General features: G+C 41.2%; 1 protein-coding gene across 1 annotated transcript; it reads left to right on the top strand.

The window, feature by feature from the left end:
- Positions 1-454: 454 nt before the first annotated feature.
- On the top strand, positions 455-1,808 carry LOC124258653. The gene is made up of 2 exons (XM_046692728.1): positions 455-731; positions 1,638-1,808. The coding sequence occupies exons 1-2, from the start codon at positions 476-478 to the stop codon at positions 1,712-1,714; spliced, it is 333 nt and encodes a 110-aa protein (XP_046548684.1). The 5' UTR covers positions 455-475; the 3' UTR covers positions 1,715-1,808.
- The last annotated feature ends 23,958 nt before the right edge of the window (positions 1,809-25,766 follow it).

Here is a 25,766-nt window from a genome sequence, read left to right on the forward strand (position 1 = left end):
GAGTAGGGTGTCCATGTTTAACTGGTGCATGGCTTTATAAAACAGTGGGTCAAAACTGTAAAACAGCAATTACTCTCACCTCAACTTTGTTTTCCCGAAGCTAATACATATAACATTCATACAAGCTAATCTACCTGAAACTATTTCTACATAACTATTGGCCCACGGCAGTAACATGACACAGAGTAATACACATAATTTATCCTTCAGTTTTACACAGCAAACATTTCATTTTTATTAAAAATCTGAAATATACTGGAATGTTGAAACCCAATAAGCCCTGAGTGAAAGTAGCTTACGGTAGATTTTTACATATTATCATTTATCCATCCGATTAGATACATGTAATCTACACTGCATTGTTATCATTATATAAACCTAACAAGCCATGTCGTAAAAGATAACAAAGTATGACAAAAGGCAGTAGTCAGACCCGCTACTTGAACAAAGAATTCTGCGCCCTCCGCCAGTCAAGATGCAGTTTCTTTGGGTGGTTGTCGTCGTCTCCGCCATGCCTTTGGTCGGGGCCATCTTTAATGAAGTTGGCCCCGTAGCCAGCGTCAATTGCTCAACACCGTTTCAGATCATCAGCAGAGAATCGAACAATCTTGCTACATACATCCGCTGTCGTTTCTACATTCCCCGTCAAGAGACGTGTCCTCGACATCAGGTCTTAAGTCTGCGGGCTAAGCGATGTGTCTATCCTTCAAGCCTTGTCAGGCTGTGCAATCGTGAGTACTAATTGCCGATTCTTGTAATTTGGGTGTTAGATTTATTATTGACGGGGATGAGGGGGCATTTTTAAGGCAAGCTCTGTATCGGTCATGAGCTGGTAGGGGCTTAGTATCATTGGGGGGTGAGGTGGGGTTTTTTTGTCTAAGTCTTGTCAAACGGTTACCGTCGTTACGGGTACCGCAGTCTTCTAAATTGTGAACGGGGATACTGAGGACGGGGGTTTCCCTGTTGGCATGGTGGGTGTTATACTTCATTACATACATATCGTTGAGCAAATCGTGGTCTTGTCAAACTGCATGCCAGTAAAGGCCGAGTCTTAATCTGTCTGGCAAGAATCCATCCTATGACCCATGCTGAAGAACTGCGCCGGCAATGGACAGTGGAAGCCCGACACGTGTGGACGTAAATGGCATACGTATCGCTGAGACTGTCGTGGTCTTGTCAAACTGTATGGACGCTAATATCTTTGTGAATATCGTAGTCCTTTCAAACTGTGTAGACATAGATAGTGTTGGTGTCTAGGTTGAGTGTGAAGTACAGACAGTAAGGGGTATATTTGTTCATTGCTTTACGCTGTTCCAGTTATGTGAAGACGACCTATAACTGACTGACTGAGTTTAGTTTTACGCCGCTTTTAGCAATATTCCAGCAACATCACGGCGGGGGACACCTGAAATGGGCTTCACACATTGTACCCATGTGGGAATTCGAACCCAGGTCTTCAGCGTGACGAGCGGACGCATTAACCACTAGGCTACCCAACCGCCCCTTAAGACGACCTATAAGCAATCGAACCTGAACCAGAAAATAGCAGGGAAGGAAGTGCTGTGACTGGGCACTAAAGATGTTTAAAGTAGACAGGAAACGACATTTTTGTAATTGGAGTCTTATTTCTTTTACAGCCACTTACAAGTTCTATCCACCGATGCCTAACTCGGTCATAGGACGCAGTCCTGGCTATTCCGGGGATAACTCCTAATGTACAACCTTAACAGTGCCCCCTGAAACATAAGAGGTACCTTTCCCCAAAGATATATCGCATTCACATCACAGTTTTGTGATATCACAGCTGCTACAGTGTATATTGTTTTGTTTTGTTGTAATAAATTCAGATATAAACAAACATTGTTCATCATCCTTATGTTTTCGCATGGCGTCAAGGTGTGTCACAAAACATTTTACATGCATAATGACCCGGATTCAGATCCTGATATTCATAGCATCTGACCATTATTGCACAGTGATGTCTTCCTACACACCTTTGTTATTTAACGCTGTTCTCAAAATATCCCTACTATGTAGAGGCGATCGATGGAGCAGTCAATCCAGTGAATGATATCATTACCAGTAAACCATGCCTTCCGACTGTGATATCCAGTCCTGACCAAGAAATAGTAAATATAGGCTTGTAAAGTGCTTATGTGTTGATTAGTTGATTATATTTGTGTTTATACATTAGTTCGTTCGTTTCTGATTTCTTAAGTATTGGTAGTGTCAGGTCCATCTCTGGTTTCACCATTCACCAAGGATGTGATGATAAAGGTTGGATGGGAGCTATACTCAAAAGTTAGTGTGATCAACATTGAGAAAAGCTAGTATACTGGATGTTAATATTCTTTATAATACACTTAATCCATAACCGGAACGGAGCCCTGACGGTAGTTTTTGTTTTGCATGCTTTTTTCGTGCTTTCAGGAAGTCTGTGTAAAAAAGGCATAAAACGTGCCCTTCTAAAATGTGGCTCTAAACTTCCAATCATTACATGATTACATTGACAATCATTATCATCCAATTCATTGTTTAGACGTCGACGTGTCCGAAAACCACAAATTTGGAAGAATCTGCTTGCATTGAAATGATTTCTCTATGCCACGGCTTACTGAAAATGAAATATGCCAGGCCATTGGAATGCTTGAAACCGGAACATCCCAGCGCAACGTTGCACAGCAGTTTCACGTGCACAGGAACACCATATGCCGTTTGTGGAGACGTTATCAACAAAACGCCGTCGTTGCAGACCGCCCCCGAAGTGACCGTCCACCTGTAATCACGCCACACAACGATCATTGGATTCGAACCACACATATGCGCCAAAGATTCCAACCAGCCACACTGACAGCTCGAACAGTTCTTGGTGTCAACAGGATATCGCCAAGGACCATTCGCCGGCGTCTGGCTGCACACCGGATACGTGCTAGACGTTCTGCCAGACGACAAATTTTCACATTACGTCACCCACGTCTACGACTGCAGTGGTGCAGACAACATCTGCGGCGGAGAGCACGCAAATGGAGACATGGCCGAACCCAAGTTTACCGGAGATGTGGTGAGCGTTATGTTACGAACTATGTCCTTGAGGCCGACCGTTTTGGCGGCGGTGGAATGTTGGTTTGGGGTTGGATAACGAGTGCTAGACGTACATCTGTGCTTGTCATCTATGGACATTTAACGGGTCTCAGGTACAGAGACAGAGTCATACCGTTTCTCCAGCAGATTGATCTCCCAGCAGGGCAACGCCAGACCTCATCTCGCTAGGGTGGTTCAGCAGTTCTTGGCGCAGCACAATGTTAACGTCCTTCCCTGGTCCTCTACATCCCAAGATCTGTCCCGTATCGAACATGTCTGGGACGAAAAGGAGAGGAGATTGAGACGTTGGCCAAATCCCCCAGTCGCGCTTTAGGAACTAAGCAAGGTGCTTCCACAGACTTCCATGCCATCCTCAAGACTTCTTGCGACATTTGATTGGCTCTAAATACAGTGGACTCTGTATAATCCGACACTCACTGGGACTGGGAAAAAATGTCGGATAATACAGAGTGTCGGATAATTCAATGTCTCCTTACTTGAATACTTTTCAAACAGTACCATACATTATATCATGAAATTAATGCTTTTAATAGCCATTTTCTTGGTAAATAAAGGGAGGAATAACAAATCTGCAATGCTTACATGTACAACTATATATCATTGTATTTATTATCTCACAGTACAATATACATACATGTAATACTATCCTCGGCAAGCCTCGGATATTCACAACTTTCATGAGAAAGCCCATTCATCCTCTCCATGCTTGACAAATGATATTCACCTAGGTCCCTCACAAAACATACCTAGGCCACTCCACTCAGCTTGTATAAACAAAGGTACAGGCGTTCTCACACTGCTAATTAGCTCGCAATTAGCAAGTTCTGGGACCAATGAGATTACCAGTAACAGGATGTTAGTTGTCATCTGGCCATTGACAGGTTGATTGGCTATTTTGTCCAATATGGGGAAAGGATATCGGATTGTACAGAGTAATAGTGTCATTGGGACCAGAAAATAGTGTGGGAATTCGGAGTGTACAGATGTCGGATAATTCAATGTTTAAATGATGATAATACAGAAGAACGCTACCGGGACCCCCAAAATATGCAGGAATTCACAGATTGTCGGATAATTCAAAGGTCGGATTATACAGAGTCCACTGTATATGAGGCGCAGGTATCAAGCATGCATGAATGCTCATGATGGACATACACGTTAGTGACTGTGTGTATTCATTTTGAAAATTCTCTCACCCCATTAGCATATGTCCGACAGAAAAGTTTAAGATATGCCATTTGCAATCCTATTGTGGAATGATTTTCTTGCAATATTTCAAAAGTCTCATCATAAAAGTATCAGTTGTTGCTTCACATATCTAACTTCAAGTCAATCACAATAACCTTTGCCTTTGAGTATATATGTAGCAGGCTAATATTAGCAGAATGTATATGAGATTTGATTCGAATTCCAAGTGATAGAATGAGAGACGATTTCTTATTGTAAATTGTTTCGTACAGAGGGTTAAATACGCAGTCAAAAGTCGTATTTCATTTATTAGAATATAATTTTGTAATGTATTGTAATGACAATTTCAGAAGCTTCATCTGCCTCAACATACAGCTATGATTAGGAGACGTTCTCAACGCTCCAAGGCAACGCCCCAGAGCTTGTGATGGATAGTATCTAGTTTTGTAAATTACATGCTCCACTATACACATGGAGTCGAAACCAAGTTTTGAGCGGATCAGTGACCTGTATAAATGTAGACGATTTCTCTGCTCCCGTCCCCACTTGGAGCTAGAAATGATACAAATCAAGTGCCTTTAGGCATTAAGCTTTAAAGCATTTTATATGTGGTATGGAAGTTAAATGCGAGTCAGAAATAAGACCCGAGAACTTGGCTTCCTTTACAACCTTGATGGGTGTGCCATTTAAAGAAGTTTAGGGCCTTTGTATTTTCTGAAAAATGTATACAATTGTTTTTTAATTTAGAAAAATTAAATCCATTTCAAGGCGCCATCTATGAATTGTGTTGAGGCAGATTTGTAACTGTCTCTCTATTGTTCGCATATTTTTACCACGACAAGAAATATTAAAAATCCGGCATCGGATGAAACACTTAAAACCTTTCAAATAATATATAGAGATCACAAAACGAGTGGGTGTTGAATAAGGAAAATATTCCAACGAGGTATATTTAAACATTTCCACGAGTTTTGTAATCTATTTATTACACACAGGGCGGGAAAACAGTGTGATCCATGATGACAAATCAAGCAGACATGCCAGATGTAAACACAACGAAAGGGAGATAACTCTGTCACGACTTCTTTATAGATGAAAATAAACAATTAAAGATATTCAATTGAAAAAAGAATACTTATCCCCAGGACACCGAAATTGAAACTGAATTATCCACAAACCTAATGTTTTGTTTGGTTGGTAAACAACTGCTTGGATGGAGTTATAATGTTAATTTAAAATATCGAGGTGGCAACAGGAAGTTCGGCATTATGACGTCACTATCGTTGAATGACCTAGTTTGGTTACACAGCACTCGTTGGATAACCTTCAACTGGTTAAACAACACCTGTTTCAAATAACCAAAATTATCTCAGAAAGATTTTATTACGGTTAATAATTTGCCGTGACAAAAGGTTTAAAAGTCCCCTTTGAACCAGCAAAATAGAACGTAGACAAGTCTAATATATTCAATAATATATTGAGCAAACAATGAGCAAGCTACAATGAATGACAATACAGGTATCTAGTACAATGCAGTTGAGTCACAAATCTAAAATGTTGGGTCACAAATATAAAACATTAACTCACCAGAGTCTTGACATTTACAGTGAGAACAGTTATACTGATTGAAGGTTGTTTATAATGACAGCAGTTGAATAGACAAGCACGGTGGATCTTGAAATGTTGAACAACTTGACGATGGCAGACAGATGTGTATAAATCCAGTCATGTGAAAAGCCCCGTCGCACAACTCAACAACCAGCCTTTATATAGCTCTTACACGGTTCTCGAGCATTCTAGCAAAGCTTGGCTCCATCACCATTCTCTCAGAACGTTATTGAAATCGGTGGAAAACTCCACTGCATGACGAGTCAACAAGTTGCCAAGGGAGGCAACTCTGAGGCGCTAACAAAATGGCATGCCGCTACAAATACTATTGCCATTGAACATATATGATGCGAGATGCGAGCCAAAACCCACGCTCAAAACTTTAAACATTGTGACCCATAATAATTATCACTTAATCAATGTGATATTACAAATTACAAATAACGCACTCTCGTAACAATATTCAGAACAAGTGTGTTATACATATTTTATACTAAATAAAGTGACAGACAAAATACTGCCTTGTGGGACACCCTGACCCTCCTAATAATGATCAGACAGGGTTGTTAAAAATTGTGGTATAAAATGAGGTAAACGACCCCTCAAACCAAAATCCTGTAAATCCTGTAAAATGTATCATATGCTTTCTCCAGATCAAAGAAATCTTATCGTACTAGATGATCAATAGTACTTCTATTTTTTGCGGAAACCACATTGTATGCTTGTAATTATGTTATTAGTTTCCAGATACCAAGTTAATCTATTATTTACCATTCGTTCCATGGTTTTACAGACACAGCTGGTTAGAGATATGGGTCTGTAATTTGATGGATCTGTATGAACCCGTACATGGTTTGGTCTGGGACTACGATGACACTACAACACAAAGAGGAAAAATGTCCAGGCGACCATATTTGGTCAAATGTATCTTAAAGTGTCCCAAAACATAATTTAGGCAAGCATTCCATTAACTGAATTTCTGCCACCATCTTATAATGAACAGCAGATTTTGGACACTTGCCTTTTATTTTCTGAACCATATTTCACACATTAGACATAAACGTGAGTGAATTAGTCTTGGGGACATTATCCGGTTTGATAGCATTTAGGACAGTAGGAAAGTGATCACATCCACAAAGGTCATCATGCACAGACCATTCAAATCTCTTTGTTAACATTTGAATGTGCGAGGGACATATAAAGAGTAGAATAGGTTCCCGTCGCAGGGTGTAAATAGGTGCTTGAATCATCATTAAATACATTAACATATGAGAAATATACTGAGTCAAAAAAAAGAAACTTCACATTCTTTTGTCAGGGCACTATAAAAGAACAAGAGATGGTAAGATGGTTAAATTGTTATTATTTCATTGCTGAGATCTGTGTGATGTACTCGATACACTGACAGTGCCATAATCAGTTCCATTAGGCTACACCGCCGTTCCAAAACATGGGTATACAGAATGTCAAGTCACAAGAATAAAAATGCGAAATTTCTCAGTTCAATATCGTGTATGGCCACCCCGCGCATTCACCACTGCCAAACACCGTCTCCTCATCGACTGCCTGATGCTTGTGAACACGTGGTTGGGGATTCTGCGTCATTGCTCTTGCAAGGCAACGCCAAGTTCCTGCAAATTGCGAGGTTGGTTCCTAAGACCACGAAGCCTTCTCCCAAGTGCATCCCAAACGTGCTCTATTGGATTAAGGTCAGGGGACCTCGATGGCCAATCCATGACGTTGATTCCAGCGTTTTGAAGGAAATTTCGTGTCAACATCGCGGTAGGCGGCCGAGCATTATCATGCTGGAACTGTAGACCTGGGCCATGAGCCGCCATGAAAGGAACGAGTTCAGGGTGAGCACCTGGTCGCAGTAAGCAGCAGCTGTGAGATTTCCACGGATGACCAGAAGTCGGGAACGGTTGTTCCCACAGAAAGCACCCCACACCATGCATCTTCCGCCCCCGAATCTGTCGACTTCCTGTACACAACATTGGGCATACCGTTCACGACGTCGTCTCCAGACTCTATGCCTGCCGTCCGCGAATCTGAGGGTAAACCTGGATTCATCGCTAAAGACGACTCGATTCCAGTCTCTCTGGGTCCATCGGAGGTGACGTTGGGCCTACAGCAGTCGTTGACGTTGATGAAACGGCGTCAATATTGGCCCACGATATGGACGTCGAGAATGGAGATTGGCAGCCCGCAACCGATTTCGAATGGTCTGTGAGGACAGTCGACCTCGAAACATCTCAGCCCTGGTTCGTGTAGCCGGCAGAAATCTGTCACGTAGGTGACGTAGGACGATTTGACGGTCTTCTGCTCGTGACGTCACACGTGGACGACCCGACCTTGGGCGATCAGAAGTGGTGCCAGTTTGTTGTAGACGACCTCGCAAGTCATACACAGTACGACGGCTGCATCCCATTGCTCTTGCGACGTCAATAACTGATCTTCCCGCTTGCAACATGCCAACGGCACGTTCACGTTGCACATTTGACAATCGTGGCATTTCAAGTACCGTTAGAACAGTGGTTTAAAAGTGTTTTTCAATTCTTGAGGCCAATGCAAACACGTGCATATGAAGAAAACTTCGATGCGAAGATCACGTGATCGACTGCACGTGCAAAACCTAATTTGGCACTAACATCATTTGCACGACGAATGGATGGGTTTGAGTGGGTTTTGCTAACGTTTTTCTAGAGTCGAAAGATAGGGATCCCATTTGGGATACATAGATGTATCATCAGAGAAAAATTATTCATTATTTTTCAAATTACATTTTGTGAAGTTTCTTTTTTGACTCAGTATATAATGTTCAGTAACCTTGCCTTTATTATTTATACTTGTACTTCCCCATAGAGGGTTGTGTCCGTTCAAATCGGCCATGATGATACATCGTCAGGTAGCTGATCATACAGATTCTGAAGATGAGATTGACGAAGAGCAATGCAAAGTGCAAAGTAAGGCGAACAGCAACGGCTTGGAGATTGGTATTTAGATGAACACCACTATGAATGATGTTCTGTCTAACAAATATAGTAGAGCCTCCAGTCACAGAAAATGAATGATGACATTGTACTGCCTTAAATCAAATAAATCAATATGTTTAAGATAGGTCTCTTGGAGACAGATTGCTGACGGTTTATACTCTTTAACCAACAACTGTATCTCATTAAAGTTCTCCTCTGCAATTCCATTCCATTATAATAGATGAATGGTTCATGGTGGTTTAACAGGTCATCTCTCACGTGGATGCGATGATGAAGAAGTCCTCAAAGAACTCTGTGACGATGGAGTAACTTCTATGAGCAGAGCACTATAGGAGTTCTGGACAGACACCTCTGATTATGCGACATTCCGTGGGGATTGTTTCCTATTAAACCTTATTCTTTCTTAAATATAGTTTCTTTTCTTTTGTAAGATTTGTAGTGGATCTTTGCTCACAGATTGGGAGGGACTGTGTCTGACTCTCTGCACAAGCCGTTGAAGTTGATGTCTCAGTGAGATCAAGCTCGATGACAGGTGCAGTTGACACGGGCCGAACAGATTTGACGCATGTCTGCTCAGTCTGACATGGCACCGATAAAGTCTGATTTGGCCTCATAATAGCGGAACATAATTAAGTGTTGATGGAGTAGCTGATTGAGAGTTTAAGATTTTTCTAGCTTCTCCAGGTGTGATGTTTTTCTCACAATTTAGTTTAAAGAATTTGGTTCTGTTTAGAGGATACCATATGTTGGGCATCACAGTTGACACATTTCATGACTTGTTGGCAATCAGGATTCTCATGGTTGTCACCACAACGTTGGCAAACCATAGAGCGATTTAAGTTTTTTAACCATGGCCAATGTTTTAACATCTAAAACACCTGAGTTGACTAGGGACATACACGTCTGCTCCAATGTTGACAAAACCAGCTTTGATGGACTGTGATAATTTATACCCCGCAACCTGTAACCAGTAGGTATTTGTTGGTTCAACGGTTCAATCATATTTCTTTTTGCTCCAAAATGTCCGACAAGGAACGGGTCCTGCAAGGTGCCCGGATATAAACTCAAACATCTTTGGGATTATTTTGGGCACCAAGCTGGAGCTACATATAATCCTATTGAAAATCTACAGGAAATGAACTCCATCAGGAATGGCAGAGAATTCAACGTTTAATTGCCAGTATTAGGAGGGGACCGGCTGTTGTTATCCGTGCGAGGGTTTGCTACACCAGGTACTGATGGTGTCGCTAGTGGTGGTTCATACAATCACAACAATCATTGAGAACGTTGTGACAGGCGGCGTACACGTGGTGACTATACTTTCCGGCATTGTCGATGTTCACGTTTTTGATGAGTGACAGTGCATCGTTGTCGTAAATATCGGATTTTCTTTTAAATAATTTAAACCTAACAAGCCATGACGTAAAAGATAACAAATATGACAAGAACGCAGTAAACAGCCCCTCTACTTAAAAAAGGAATTCTGCGCCCTCCGCCAGTCAAGATGAAGTTTCTTTGGGTGGTTGTCGTCGTCTCCGCCATGCCTTTGGTCGGGGCCATCTTTAATGAAGTTGGCCCCGTAGCCAGCGTCAATTGCTCAACGCCGTTTCAGATCATCAGCAGAAAATCGGACAATCTTGCTTCATACATCCGCTGTCGATTCTACATTCCCCGTCAAGAGACGTGTCCTCGACATCAGGTCTAAAGTCCGCGGGCTAAGCGATGTGTTTATCCTTCAAGCCTTGTCAGGTTGTGCGATTGTGAGTACCACGAGTTGTATTCTTAAGTGAACTTTATACTTGAGTGATTAAGTTAGCGAGCGAGTATGATGAGCGAACGATTTAACCACATGTCCATCTCAATGACAAAGTTTTTAGTCTGTGCTATTGCTAATCACCCACTTAGTTGGTATCCCTTTACCACACGCTTTACTATTGCGAGCAGTCATTGTCTGATAATTTGTGTTGGAGAAGTCGTTGTGGGTATCAAAGCCATAGTCAAAATGTGCGGGCCGTATATGTCGTTGTGGATGTCGTAGTAGGCGTAGGTGTCGGTGTTGGTATCGCAGTCTTCTCAAACTATGTAGGCGGAGATATAGTTGAGGATGTCATAGATTTGTCAAATTGTGTGGGCAGAGATAATGTTATCAGTATGATATGCCTGTCAAACTGTATATTGTATTTTTGCGCGCAAGTATGGGCGTAAGTATCATTGTGGTATCTTGTAAAAGCTGTTGATGTAGATGGGAATTTTTCAGCATTCTGTGCTTAAAGTAAAAGTATTTCGGTGCTTAAAGTAAAAGGATTTAATTGGTGTTTCATTTTACAGCCATTTACAAGTTCTATCCACCAAATGTGAATTTAAGATCCTACAATCGCCAAGCTAAGATTGTAAGCTGCAATCAAAACTTACAATTGGTCTGGACCAATCGTAAGGCTTTACAGTCGACCAACATGGCGTCCCGGGGATGTTTTGTGAGGAATATGACAGGTTTTGAAGGAGAGAACGGGTTTGCGGACTGGAGATTCTCAGTGACAAGGGTACACGGGCTGGTAATTTTGACACCACCTCCACGAGTTTGGGAGAAAACAGGTGTAATGGAGGAAACTGGATTCGAATATTTACATGATTATATCCACAAGAACCCTTTCACAAGATATATTAAAGGCACAATTTCACACATTGTGGACAATATGTTGGCCTATTATTATCCCTTACGACTTGCCTGAAATCGATGATTGAAATAGTGCCTTAAAACATGTGTTACGTTACAGATGTTGGGTGAGGTGGGGAAGGGGTTAGTTGACGGAAGAATATTTACACCTTAAACGGACATTATTCACTGGTCAGGTATATTCCGTGGAACCAAAACCAGATTTAGGTCTGGGAGAACCAATATCAATTGGGTGTAAATGCTCTATTATATATCGAAGTCTTCTCACTGCAATGTGCTAGAAAATGTGAAATTCCCAGACCCTGCATCCTTTCGTCACATTAAGGTTAATTTCAATAAATTCGCTGAGGGCACTTCCACCTTTGATGGAATGCTAATCACAAGACAAAAAGCCCACATAGACGATGAATCGGCGTGTGCCGTTACCAACCGACAAAAACCGTGTGTGATACCAGCTTTAGGTAACGATAAATTCATTCTTATTTAGAATAACAAAACAACATGAATAAATACATCAATACATGTTGTATATATTTAGAGATAGGATATGCCTAAATAAAAAACATATTTGAATAGGTTAAATATGAACTTAAATATTTTCGCTTACACTGTCAGCAACGAAACGTATTTTACATTCTATTTTAAATTCTAATTGCATACTTAAACGTTCTTTATTCACAAAAGTGTGAAATGAATAAGGCAAATACAAATCATTTATCACAAATTGTGAGGCCCCTCTCTACAATCAATACAGTTATAACAGTGCACAATGGGGAACAATAGCTTGACATCAAGATAGTTGCAGCAAAGTCTTAAATACACCATGACATGTATTTATGCCTTGTATACGTCTCCAGAATCTATTATCGATTTCATAACAATAATTTTAGTTTCAAATATTTATTTCAGGTTCACTAATGTTGTTGCCTGATGGCCTGGTACACGGCATGACTATGATAACAGTCTTTCCGTACAGACAGTTGAGGCCTCTCATCAATCCTTTTGGAGAATCTGTAGTAAAAAATAACCCCAAAAACGTCTTCCTTGATGGGCGTTTTAGAAGTTGGGGTGATGAAGAATGATGATACTTTTTATGGATTTTGCTTAACAACGACATTAGAATCTATGTCGAAACGTCGCCTATCATAACGAAAAGTTCTATATCCATAAAAAGTATCATCATTCTTTAAAAAATGTGCCATTATTTAATGCCACAATCACCCAGTACAACACATTGACAATGAATATGAAACTTACAAGTCGCAAGAAAGCTACATATTTCACGAAATAACTACATAAATGTAATATACTATCCCAAAAAAGAAACGCATAGGCGTTTTGTATTTTTAAAAATCTATCAGTTACCTATTGTGTTCAAACAATCGTTAATATATGTAACAAAAGTGTTGATAACATGATTTTACACAATTGCACAAGTAAAAATTAGACTTTACCTGAAAATGTTGATTTTGATGAGATTTCTTACAAGGATTAAAATGACATCGCCACAACGCAACTGAAATCACCTTCCAGTTGAAATTGTGCATCAAAGAGCGTGCACTGTCTGGCTATAAAAATCCAGATTACTTTCGGAAATCGGCATTCGTTTTGAAGGAGTTTCAAGTTCAAATCACTACGCCACGTCTTGACGCTGCGACACGGATCATCGCCAATGAAAGAATGCACGCTGGGGATTACCAATTTTCTGCTGCCAGGCGTTTGAATATTAGTCTGAGCGCGATATCACGGCTTGCAGCTCGTTACAACCAAACAGGTATAACAAATGACCGTCCCCGTACAGGCAGACCTCGAGTCACCACTGCAGCCCAAGATCGGTACATCTGGGTACTATATTTGCGTGATCGTACTGCCACGCGTGAGAGCACATCAGCCAGGGTGCCTGGACTTCGGAGGATATCCGGTCAAACTGTACGGAACAGGTTGATGGAGATTGGACTGAGAGCAAGGAGACCCGACGTCGGGACCGTGCGACGTCATCATCATCGCGCTCATCGTCTCCGTTATCTACAATTATCCACTTGGTTGTATAGACATTTCCTTCTTCTGAACGGATGTAAAAATTCATTTACTAAAGTCTATTTGAGGATGAGTTATACATGTTTGAAAATACAACATTTTCGCAACAGATTTCTGGGTTATGCGTTTCTTTTTGAGAATAGTATATTTTTCAAACATGCACTATTATCAAAGTGAACATTTAGGTGAATGTTTTCATCTTCATATACATGTAGATATGCATGCAGGCTCTGGCTCCTAACACCGATGCCCAGACAGTAACTACCAGACCTACACAACGGTACTCACATGAAGACTAAAACAACATTGAAAGAACATTTGATGTTCTGAAATCTACATTCAGGGGAGAAATTTGGAGTTACATTGTGTGAAACAAATATTATAAATTCCTAAGCTGGTCGGCAATGACTTGTGAAATCTTGGGGTTTTTTTAGTTTTAGAAACGGAATAGAACATTGGGCTACTCTATTTAATGGATGTATGTTCATGTACTAGAAGACACACTGAAGACAGAACTACTGCAGGGAAGCGTTTGTGTTAATCGTTTCTATTCTCAAAATGGTGTAGATTGGATTTTGGCCATTTCAATGTAGTAAGTAAACGGTAGTAACGTGTAATATATATTTTTCTGGCAGACATCACTTTCCATACACAAATAGTTTCTATCAATCACTCCTATATCTTCAGATTCATGGACCAGCAAAAGTACATTCTGTTATCAGTATTATTATTATTAAAAATTCATTCTTACATTTAACGAACGTGAGTTCGTTCTATTTCTGTCCTACATTGTCCCATTTCGTCTAGTCGTTGGCACTGCCTCTAAAATAGAAAAATGGCAATTGTTTAATTACGAATGGTGTTTCAGGCTCTCTAACCTTCTAAACAGGTATCTGCTTTCGTCAAAAGGATCTCGATACAGTAGAAATACGATCAAGCTATTAAATGTCATGCATAAATGTTTCTGTTCTTATTTGCATACATACGGTATATTTAAAATTGTAAAGTGTAAAATATAAAATGTAAAATTCCCTCCAGCCCTGGTTTCCTCGCTCGTAAAGATAATTTTTTAAATCACTTCCACCCATGAAGAGTTCGATTTTGGTCAAGATCGCGAGCTCAAGCCCGTGTGTATTACAATCGCGCTATGATCGTTTTGCCGAAGTCGAAGGAGACAAATGTATCATATCATATGATTTTAAAGTTGATTTTATGCACCTAAGATCGATTGTCACTAAGACTGGTCTGTGCAAGTGAGCCCAACTTTCATACTTTCATACCGATGATCACTTCCGACCAGCAATGTGTACAAACTGCAATGGACATGAAAATCGAGCGCCCGGACAAAATATCTACCGCGAGCCATGCTGTCAGGGTATGATGACACTATCAGCTGAGACTGACCACCATATCTGTTGGTCAGTTCCTTAAACATACTCAACGCCAATGGACAATATCAGAAAATTTGAAGTCTCAATGCAGAATTGACACCTTAACGTTTGATTTGAAACCAGGAGGTTTCTCTCCTCAATGGATGGTCTTGGTCAGAATAGATTAGCTGACAATTCGCCGGCTATCTTGCCAAGATTGATTATTCCTGCTTTGTGCGGTTGCTTGTTGTTTAACGGTGCACTCAGCCATATCAATGCTGCACGACAGCAATCTGTAAACAATCGATTCTGGACCAGACAATCCAGTGATTGACGTCAAGAGGATCACTCTACGGAATTGGGATACACTGACATGATTCAGCTAAGTCAGCGAGCATCACTTCTCGATCCCGTTAGTAGCTTCTTACGGGTCTGTCTTGCTGAGGAAACTGACCGACGCAGATCACCCGATCGAGTCGTCCCCTATGCCCACTTTACTGGGGGCCAATTCTTGTCCAATGGTTAAAGCGTTCGCTCGTCACGCCGAAGACTCGGGTTCGATTCCCCACATAGGTACAATGTGTGAAGCCCATTTCTGATTTTGCTGGAATATTGCTAAAAGCGGTGCATAACCAACCGTACTCAGTCAATCAGTCTTGTCCAATGTTAATGCATCTTAACAGTGGTATGTTCTGAATTTCAAATAATCCATTTAACTGTTTGGTAAAGTACATTTTATATGAATATACATTTTATATGAATATATATATATATATATATGCTGACTCGTAAGAATAAACTGTGGCATACGCCGCTAGCAGTGAAGTAGGAGAGGTCATATCTGTTTATTTATTGCGGTTAATAAAACCTAATGTGCCATGATATCCAAGATAAAACATTTCTATAAATCTGCCAGCAACATTCACGTGGTGCATTTCCCCACCCTCCCTTCAAAATGAAGTACCTCTGGGTGGTTGTTGTTGTGTCCACAGCGTCTGTGGTTGGAGCCAACTTAACTGAACCAACGCAACTGGCGAGCGTGAATTGCACAACACCATTTCAGATTATCAGCAGGAACTCGGACAATCTTGCCATGTACACCCGCTGTCGATTCTACATTCCCCGTCAAGAGATGTGTCCCCGATATCAGGTCCTAAGTTTGCGGGCTAAGCGATGTATCTATCCTTCAGCCGGTGTCAGGCTGTGTGATCGTGAGTACTATTGTCTAGTTTTAATCTTCGGGAAGTGAGTCCTGATTTCAGCAGGGACGGTGGGGTAGCCTAGTGGTTAAAGCGTTCGCTCGTCACACCGAAGACCCGGGTTCGATTCCTCACATGAGTACAATGTGTGAAGCCAATTTCTGGTGTCCCACGCCATGATATTGCTGGAATATAGCTAAACGCGGCGTAAAGCTACACTCACTCACTCACTCCTGATTTCAATACTTGATACTATTTTTGACCTGAGGCCCCTGAGGAATTGTGATGAATTGAGTGAGTTAGTGAGTTAAAATTTAAAGTCATATCGGCAGTATCACGTGACTATGAGTGAGTATGGGGGAAGTAGCTGAAAACCATGCCTCCATGAACAGAAAACCATAATATACTGCATACTGCCCAGACCATTGTGATCATCTTCAGCTGCTACCCTGTATTGTGTTGACATAAAATTGCTATACAAACCTTACCACATTGTAAGATTCTGCTTTACGGCTTTTTTACGAGTGTGCAATTTATGTAGTCAGAAAGTAATTTGTCTGATTAATTGACGTGTCAGGCATGGCTCGTTGTTTGGACGATCAGTCGTACTCAGCAATATTCCAGCTATATGGTGTCTGTCTGTAAATAATCGAGTCTGGACCAGACAATCCAGTTATCACAGCATGGGCATCGATCTACGCAGTTGGGATAATATGACATATGTCAACAAAGTCAGCGAGCTTGACCACCCGATCCCGTTAGTCGCCTGGTACGACAAGCATGGGTTACTCAAGATCAATTCTAACCCGGACCTTCACGGGTTGTGACTATGAAGCCCAAACATTAATACAATCTTTAACGAGATGCAATCATGTCAACAAAGGAGAGTAAAATAATTAGAATACAGCTTCAGGTGATGAATTGACACATGTCACAAAAATCAAGATCACGAGATACAAACCACCTTAAACGTGATTTACCCTAATTTTGTACCTTCTTCAGGATGTGAGCCACTTTTGGAAAGGTTTTAGTTAAAAATTGTCCTGGTCCAACTTTTGTAACATATGGCTGTGTTATTGTCATTTTCTGTGGTTACATCGACAGGGCTCGAATTTTAGGTTCAAAAGTTTCTTCTGAAACCTTACATCAAACGTCGAATCACCATAGTGAGTGAGTGAGTTTAGGTTTACGCCGCTTTTAGCAATATTGACACCCGAAATGGGCTTCACACATTGTACCCATGTGGGGCTCGAACCCGGGTCCTCAGCGTGACGAGCGAACGCTTTAACCACTAGGCTACCCCACCGCCTCCACCATTATAGGTTCAACAGTTGCATCACTTTTTATTTCGCAAAATTAGCCAAAAAGGGTTACTGACATAAAGGTCATATTTCCATATAGGCCTGTGAAATTCGATTGCCACGTGCATTGAAATTAAAAGGTGAATGTCAAAAACAAACGTAGCTCAAAAAGTATTTAGTTAAGGACCATGGCTTCACGAGAATGTTGACCTGGTTTCAAAAGGTTTGGGTTCAACCTCAGCGTTTTGGAAAACATGGTTATACCATTTTCAGTTTCGTATCATAAATGCAAATGAAACACATCAAACTAAAGCGGCAAAGCCGATTTCACGTCCCTGTGAAATCTGCCAAAAGCACAATTGATTGTAATATTCCAGCTCTATGACGGTGATCTCTGAATAACCGAGCCTGAACCAGACAACCCAGTGATTGATATTTCATTTTATAACCGGAAGGAATCTCTGCTGATAGGAGAAGCCATTGTATGAGCACGACTGCATCTTAAATAGGATTCTGTGCATCACTATGAAACATCCTTCTATCTGAATCCTTTATACTCCGATGTCGACATTGAAATACTCGTGAAACTGTTTCAAATGTATCTGTGTTCTATTTTACAGCTAAATTCAAGTTTAACCCACCAAAGCCTAACTCGGCCATTGGACGCCAGTCTAGCTACTAGGGAGGTAGCTGAAAGCCATGCCTACTTCCTCCATGAACAGAAAACCATGATATACTGCATACTGCCCAGACCATTGTGATCATCTTCAGCTGCTACCCTGTATTGTGTTGACATAAAATTGCTATACAAACCTTACCACATTGTAAGATTCTGCTTTACAGCTTTTTTTACGAGTGTGCAATTTATGTAGTCAGAAAGTAATTAGTCTGATTACTTGACGTGTCAGGCATGGGTCGTTGCGTGGACGAACAGCCGTACTCAGCAATATTCCAGCTATGGTGGCTGTCTGTAAATAATCGAGTCTGGTCCAGACAATCCAGTGATCAACAGCATGAGCATGAATCTACGCTATTGGGGATGCGATGACATGTGTCAACCAAGTCAGCGAGCCGGACCACAGACGACGATTTTAACGTTCTCGATGTTGTATGACCAGAAACCATTCGAACTTCCACTAATGGGACTTATTGGTCGTCGTACCGACCTGTCCTACGGATGCTCCCTACAGCCCCATGTCGAGGAGTGAGTGAGTGAGTGAGTGAGTGAGCTTCACACATTGTACCCATGTGGGGAATCGAACCCGGGTCATCTGGCTCATTGGTTACACCTGTTATGTGTTTTTTGCGCATATTCAGTATAGTTTCGTAACGCACAATGTGATTGATATAATATCAAGTCCGTACCAGACCGCCACACTTTTCTAGCGGCAGAGCCTCGTTTTGAGATGTCCACGATTTCCAGATCTCCGTCTGTCAGAGCACGCTGTACGACAGAGCACGCTGCACGGCGTGTTTGTAAGGATTAGAAGGAGCGTGTTGCAATATACAAGTGCTTAGATGTATCAAATAATACTGATTAATATTTATGTATCCATTTGAATGAATTTGTCTCAAAATTCTGGACTGGTTAACTATGTTGCGCAATAGGACGAATGTACTATGTTGCGCAATAGGACGAAACCCAGTCAGCAGGAAAAGAGACTGTTGTGTAATCAATGGTTTGACTTGTTAATATGCACAACCCCGCTCTAACCCGTTCTTAACTCGACCAACCCGTTTTCAGGCAGTTCTTCCCTTTCGCACTACGTTCTCTCTCCGTTCCTAGTGCGTGCAATCGTAATAGCAATCACGTCCTGGCCCAATTTCTATAAGTACCCAGCACGTTCTTGTCCGTTCTCAGTTTCAAAGAGGAAACATCGTCATCACCATGCCTTTCCGTAATTGGTGTCTTTAAATGAAGGGGGTGATGCGTTCAAGAAGTTCTTCAAACATGGGTGGAATGATTCTCAAGAAACCGCAGAAGGACTCCAGGGCCTCCTTTCACAAAGCACTAAGGTGATCGTAAGTCACTAAGGTAACCTTAGTGCAATGTTAAAAAATGGGAGTTAAGGTTAACCTTAATCAAGGTTGCTTCGTGAAAGGAACCCAAGGCTGCTTTGTGAAAGGAGGCCCGGATCATCAAGGCGGAGTTCCTCCATCAGTTGATGTCCCACAGCTATTCGCCTCTCAGGTTAAAGCAATTCCTTATCCAGCAAGTTCTTGTTCGTTTCCTCCTTTCTTGTTCTACCAACTCACTGATAGCTGCAAACTTGTTCATGTTTCACAGGTAGAAATCTCAAACCCATTTCACTGGGCTACGACCAATCAAGACTACCCCGACTAGTCCCGATTCGTCACCTACGAAGTTATCGTTCTCAATCGGACAGTTTTTGTTTATATTTTCCTTTTCTACGCAGTATCTACGGTAAACCTACGTAATAGACGATGAAGAGACTGTAGAATAACGTATAAATGCCGATAACACTGCGATTGAGCACCTGTTGTTGATACGATTTCACCCAGTTTTGGCCGATTGGCTACGTTTAAATCACGTTTCTGCGGCGATATGTCTACGATTCACTCCCGATTCCTCACGATGCTCGCCGACACAGTGATGTAAGGCTTACGATATCGAAGACTCATTGCCGTAATTGCCGATTACACGCGAAGATTACCGATCGACGCCGAGTAAAGTATATATAATTGCCGAGTAAGACACGTAAAATCGGCCTCCAAACCACAAAATGGTCCCAATTCTGGGCTATAAAAGCTGACGATGACAGCCGATTCTTATTATCTAGCAACATGCTCACAGCTGCACAACTACTTCTTCTGCTGCAACAACATATGGGATTGGAGATAGATATCTATCAATACAGAAGGAACCAGGCACCAAAAAGAAGAAGAAAACAGAAACGGTTTTGGGTACGTCCGTGGTTGAGGTTGGAAAGAAGATTGAACTTTGGAAACTATGACAATCTCCTATCTGAACTCAGATTCGAAGACACGTCTCCTTTCTTCAACTATCTGCGAATGCCTCCTGATATGTTTGATGAACTGCTTAATTCCCTGTCTCCCAGACTTACCAAAAAGACACCAACTTCAGGAAAGCTCTGCACCCTGGTCTGAAGTTAGCAGTTACCATAAGGCATCCTAGCCTCTGGAGACAAGTACCCCTCCCTCTCCTACCACTTCAGAGTGTCAAGACACACCATAGCCATCTTTCTCCCAGAGGTGTGCCAAGCCATCGTAGACCACTACAAGGATACAGTGATTGCATGTCCTGTCACTCAAGGGGATTGGAAGACATCAGTCTGGAATTCGAGCAGAGATGGAATCTCCCTCATGCTGTTGGTGTCCTCGATGGAAAACACATCGCGATTCGTAAGCCACCTGGTAGTGGAAGCCTCTACCACAACTACAAGGGTTTCTTCTCCATTGTCCTGTTGGCCCTTGTAGATGCTAATTACAGATTTCTATGGGTGGACGTCGGAGGCCTGGGTCATATGTCAGATGCACAAATCTTCAATGCCTCAGAGTTGAAGGAGTGTATAGAAGATGGCAGCATATGCTTGCCCGAACCTGAACCATTGCCAAATGATGATCTGGATATGCCTTACTTCATACTTGCAGATGATGCATTTGCCCTTCGTCAATATCTAATGAAACCCTACTCAAGAAGAGGTCTGTCAGAAGCTGAAGTGATTGCCAACTACAGGATCTCCAGAGCAGGAGAGTCGTGGAGAATGCCTTTGGTATTCTTGCAAACCGATGGCAATTTCTTCTCAACACTTCGCAACAGGGTCCAGATGTGGTTATGATTATGGTTGAAGCTGCCGTGTGCATCCTGGCTGTCTTCTGGTGGTGGGGTGGGTGATCTCACCCTCTTCCTGTTGGCTGTTCTCTTTGTTCTTGCCATGTTTCCATGTTTCCATTACAGCAGTTGAAATTGGAGTGATGTTGACTTCGATCTGCCGGTGCTTTTATACCTTTTCTGTCAGTCTGATGTGAATCGTGCAAATCGTGAGTATAGCGTGAACATTACATAAGTGGATCGTGTCTTATTTGGGAGGAATCGTGCTGATGCGTGGCTTTTGACAGCTCTGCTTTGTTAGGCAATTAGCTTGTCGGTTCCATGTTGGGGATGTGTCGGGAGTTAATCTTGGTTGATCGGGTGTGAAGCGTGGCATTACGGGGATGACACGTGGCCGTTTCTGCCTCTCAATAATGGTACGACTCGTTCACGCTTCACCTACGGTTAAGCCGATTGCTTATGATGCTTGCCGATGCATTCCCGATGAACTCCCGACACACTGGCGACTATCCCGATCAGTCACGCATAACTTACGACTATTTTCAATCGGCTCATGTTTTTGAACCTGTTAAAAAACTTGGGGCGATTAAAAAATCACCTCCAGATTATGCAGACACACTCACGTATCTTGCTGATCTCTGCCGACTACTCCAGGTATATTTCCGACATTATACGATCGCTGGCGATTTTGTCCCAGTGAAACGGGGTTATGAGATTGAAGTACGGCGATTCCGTTCGTAGTACGGTAATGTCGTTTTAAGTACGTTGGTCATGTTCAACGTTCTGGAGCACCCGTCAGTCCCTAGTCCGACCGAGCCCGTCCATAAAGTTCTTAAACAGACTGTAAACAGGTGCCACTACGTCCAGTCCGTTCGCTCACAGTTCAAACCCAATCCGAACATGTTTGCAGAACGTACTGAGAACGGGTTTGGTGTGATGTGGGTATAAGGTTTTGCTGATTGTGGTTTTGTGAGTGAGTGGGTAAGTGAGTGAGTGAAAAATTAACCTCACAAAGGCAATATTTCAGCAATATTTCATCCGAGAAATCAGACATAAATAAAATATGTTATGAATAAGAATCCTGCCATCGATGGACAGTATTAAAACTAGAATAACGCAGATACAATTTAATAACGAAAAATATTCATAAAATGACATAAAAATGGGCTATAGATCGTCAGTAAGTGAAGGTAGATCACCATACTATGGACAATGGGGACTTATAGTACTTTGCTTCCTGCATGGACCTCAGATGGATTTACATCATCCCTTCAGATGTTATCGGCTTTGACACATCTAGCTATAAATAAGAACACATATTCTGCGATAAAAACAATCGTAGGAATACATATTTTTGAGTCCACTTGCAACCAAAAGTAAGACCCCCTCTTACAGAAAAAGTAAGAGAAATTCAAAACATGCAGATCACATGAGATTGGAGATCAGAAATGAACGACTGGGCTGACAATCTATAAAACACGTTTTGCAAGGGTGAGTGAGTTACGACCCTAATTTCTCTGCGCTGATTTGCCTCCATGGGGAATCCATAAAACTATGATTGTCGGTTCTGAACACGAATCGCCCCAGTTATGTGTGGTGTTTTGTTTGTTGTTTAACGCCGCACTCAGCAGTATTCTAGCTATATGGCGGAGGTCTTAAATAATCGAGTCTGGACCAGACAATCCAGTGATCAACAGCATGAGCATCGATCTACGCAATTCATTTCTATTCATATATCGATCTGTCGGCTCTATTTTTTCTTGAGCTTAACAGTACATTCTATGGACAAAATATCTTTCTCTGCAGACCAATGATAGTAATTCAAGCTGTAGTGAATTTTCTGTCCGGAAGTTCGTTGACACAAACCCGTCCATAGAAACGTAAAGGTACAGATAGGTCCGACTATACTAGCAATAGCGGTGTGGTAATTACTCTGTTAGGACAAATGAACAAAGAAGCATATTTCGTTGGAAATATATTTACTAGGCGTCATTAATAAAGGGTCAACTGATATATAGCAAATGTAAAGAAAAGTTTCTCAATAAAAGTAGAACTTAGAGTGTCATACTAATGTTTAATGTGTTGACATACAGTCAAAAAAAATTGAACAGCATTAGCAAACATCAGTTGTATAGACATACCCCTCAAATGAAAATGACAAACATGAAGCACTCGGTCATTCAATATCTTGTGTACCCTCCTCGTGCTCCTTATCAAGTTCATAAAGAAAGCTTGCGGAATGGCATTCCAAGTAAAGGAGTAACATGCACGTATTACAATTTTACTATTTTATTACAACGTAATACAACATACAAAATATTCAGTAGCAGCTGAAGATATCACAGTTCTTGACGAGTATCAATAACATCATTTGGAAATATTCTTCTCTTGTACCGGGGCCATGTTCAGGTTGTACGTTACTTGCCGTAGCCTTTGTTGCGTCCTATGACCGAGTTCGGCATTGGTGGGTAGAACTTGTATGTGGCTGTAGAAAGAAATTTGCAGAAGTATACTGTCACACATGTTGTTTGTTTTCTTCCTTATTTGGTCCCTATTCACTTCACCAAACATTTGACGCAAAAAAAACAACATTACAACACCTAATCTACAGGGTTAACCTGATTCCTATCAGATAAACCTATGCAGTGACGAGTGAGTGAGTGACCAGTAACATCACGACGGGGGATACTAGAAATGCTTTAAACCAAACGCAGTTATCAAATGTATTCTACCAATCATAAACATCATTTCATAATATACACAACATGTGAATCAACATTTGCGAAACAACTCAATTTCTTTAACACATATTTTAAAGAGGACTAAAAGCAGATTACGTGTATGAACGTTTGAGATAGTCATCCTGTTATGTAAATCTTCCATCACAAGGGATACAGAATGGTGTAACCGGTTGTTGGTTTCATTTGATGTACTTCATTTAAACCTTCTTGGTTGTCCCACTGCTTTTGTATTAAAACACGAATATATAATCTAGATTTATAGTCAGTGTAAGGTATCAGAAGTGGTGCCACAGATTTGGTGAGTGCTGCCTTATCAGTAAAGTAGGTCATTGTGTTACAAACCAAAGACGACATGGTGTTGACCAGGAGCAAGATCATTATACACTTCAAAACTATCAATTAAAACTGGATGTTTAGACGAAATGTTTTAAATGCCTAAAGCCAGGTAGAGAAAATATAAAAATCTGATGAACTGTGTATACTTGGACTGGTTATAGCGTTTACGTTTTGAATTTATTCAAATAGAGAACTAAAAGGATGAAACTAATGCTCAGCCCTTTCCTTGCCTTCTTGGGTTGTTTATAGTCATTGTTAGCCATGTCTTTTAATGTGTTGGTTTGTTGAGGTGACCTGTAACGTAGACATTTTGTCACTAGGGAATAGTTAGTTGCGGAACTTTTAAGTGAGTTAGTTAGTGAGTGGGTTAGTGAGTGGGTGAGTGAGTGAGTGAGTGAATGGGTGAGTGAGTGAGTATGGCTTTAGCAATTGCTTTCAGCAATATTCCAGCAATATCATCATGAATAGGTTCCTCTGGGAGGATGTGAATATGATTTGAACAATCATCATATGTGCATATTTCATTGTCTGTAAAGAACTTTACCAGTTAAAATATTTTACCTATGAATATATTTTATCAGTTTTATCATCCAAGAGCTGGTTTTGGCCAATTAATCTGAACAATACAAGGTTTGGCAGTTGGTCATAGAGTGTTTCATAATAATAAGAAATATAAATGACAATACCATTACGACATCCGTAATAAATCTCTGCTAAGGCAATTTGTACAATTCTGACTATATCATGAGCATGTGTTTGTTTGACGCCGAATTCAGCGTTATTAGGGCTGTACGACGCGGTCTGCAAACAATCGAGTCTGGACAAGACAATACAGTGATTGACAGCATGAGATAGCATGTGTTTATGAATCATTATCAAACAGTGATTATACCAGGTGTTCGCGAAAAGGCAGCAGTCGGGTAACCTTATGGTTAAAGCGTTCGCTCGTCACGCCGAAGACCCGGGTTCGATTCCCCACATGGGTACAATATGTGAAGCCCATTTCTGGTCTCCCCGCCGTGATATTGCTGGAATATTGCTGAAAGCGGCGTAAAACCATACTCACTATTTGCGAAAAGGTGATCGTACCCTGCCCAACCGGTAGTATCGGTCACCGTCATAAACAATTACAAAGGTTTGTCGACTGTTCACCTGAAAAAATCGTGTAAAAGTTATGTGTAAAGTAAGTCGCACTGCCACAGCTTGCAGATATTAGTAGTAAGTGAAACAAGGTTATGGATAACATTGAAGATCCTTCAGTTGCCCGTTCTCATGGAATTGAAAAATAATTATAAGCATCAAAATGACGTAGTCAAAAGTATCGGCCTTTTAGATATGTTTTCTGCGATAAGCTATGTGTCATAGAATGGACGTTTTCGGACATGTTCATGTCCTCAATATAT

Source organism: Haliotis rubra, unplaced genomic scaffold (assembly GCF_003918875.1).
Source record: "Haliotis rubra isolate DU_JTF1 unplaced genomic scaffold, ASM391887v1 Scf7, whole genome shotgun sequence".
NCBI lineage: Eukaryota > Metazoa > Mollusca > Gastropoda > Lepetellida > Haliotidae > Haliotis > Haliotis rubra.

Coding starts and splice junctions, on each gene's coding strand:
- LOC124258653 (XM_046692728.1), top strand. CDS start 476: ATGCAGTTTCTTTGGGTGGTTGTCGTCGTCTCCGCCATGCCTTTGGTC. Junction 732..1,637: donor CCTTGTCAGGCTGTGCAATC/GTGAGTACTAAT, acceptor TTTCTTTTACAG/CCACTTACAAGTTCTATCCA.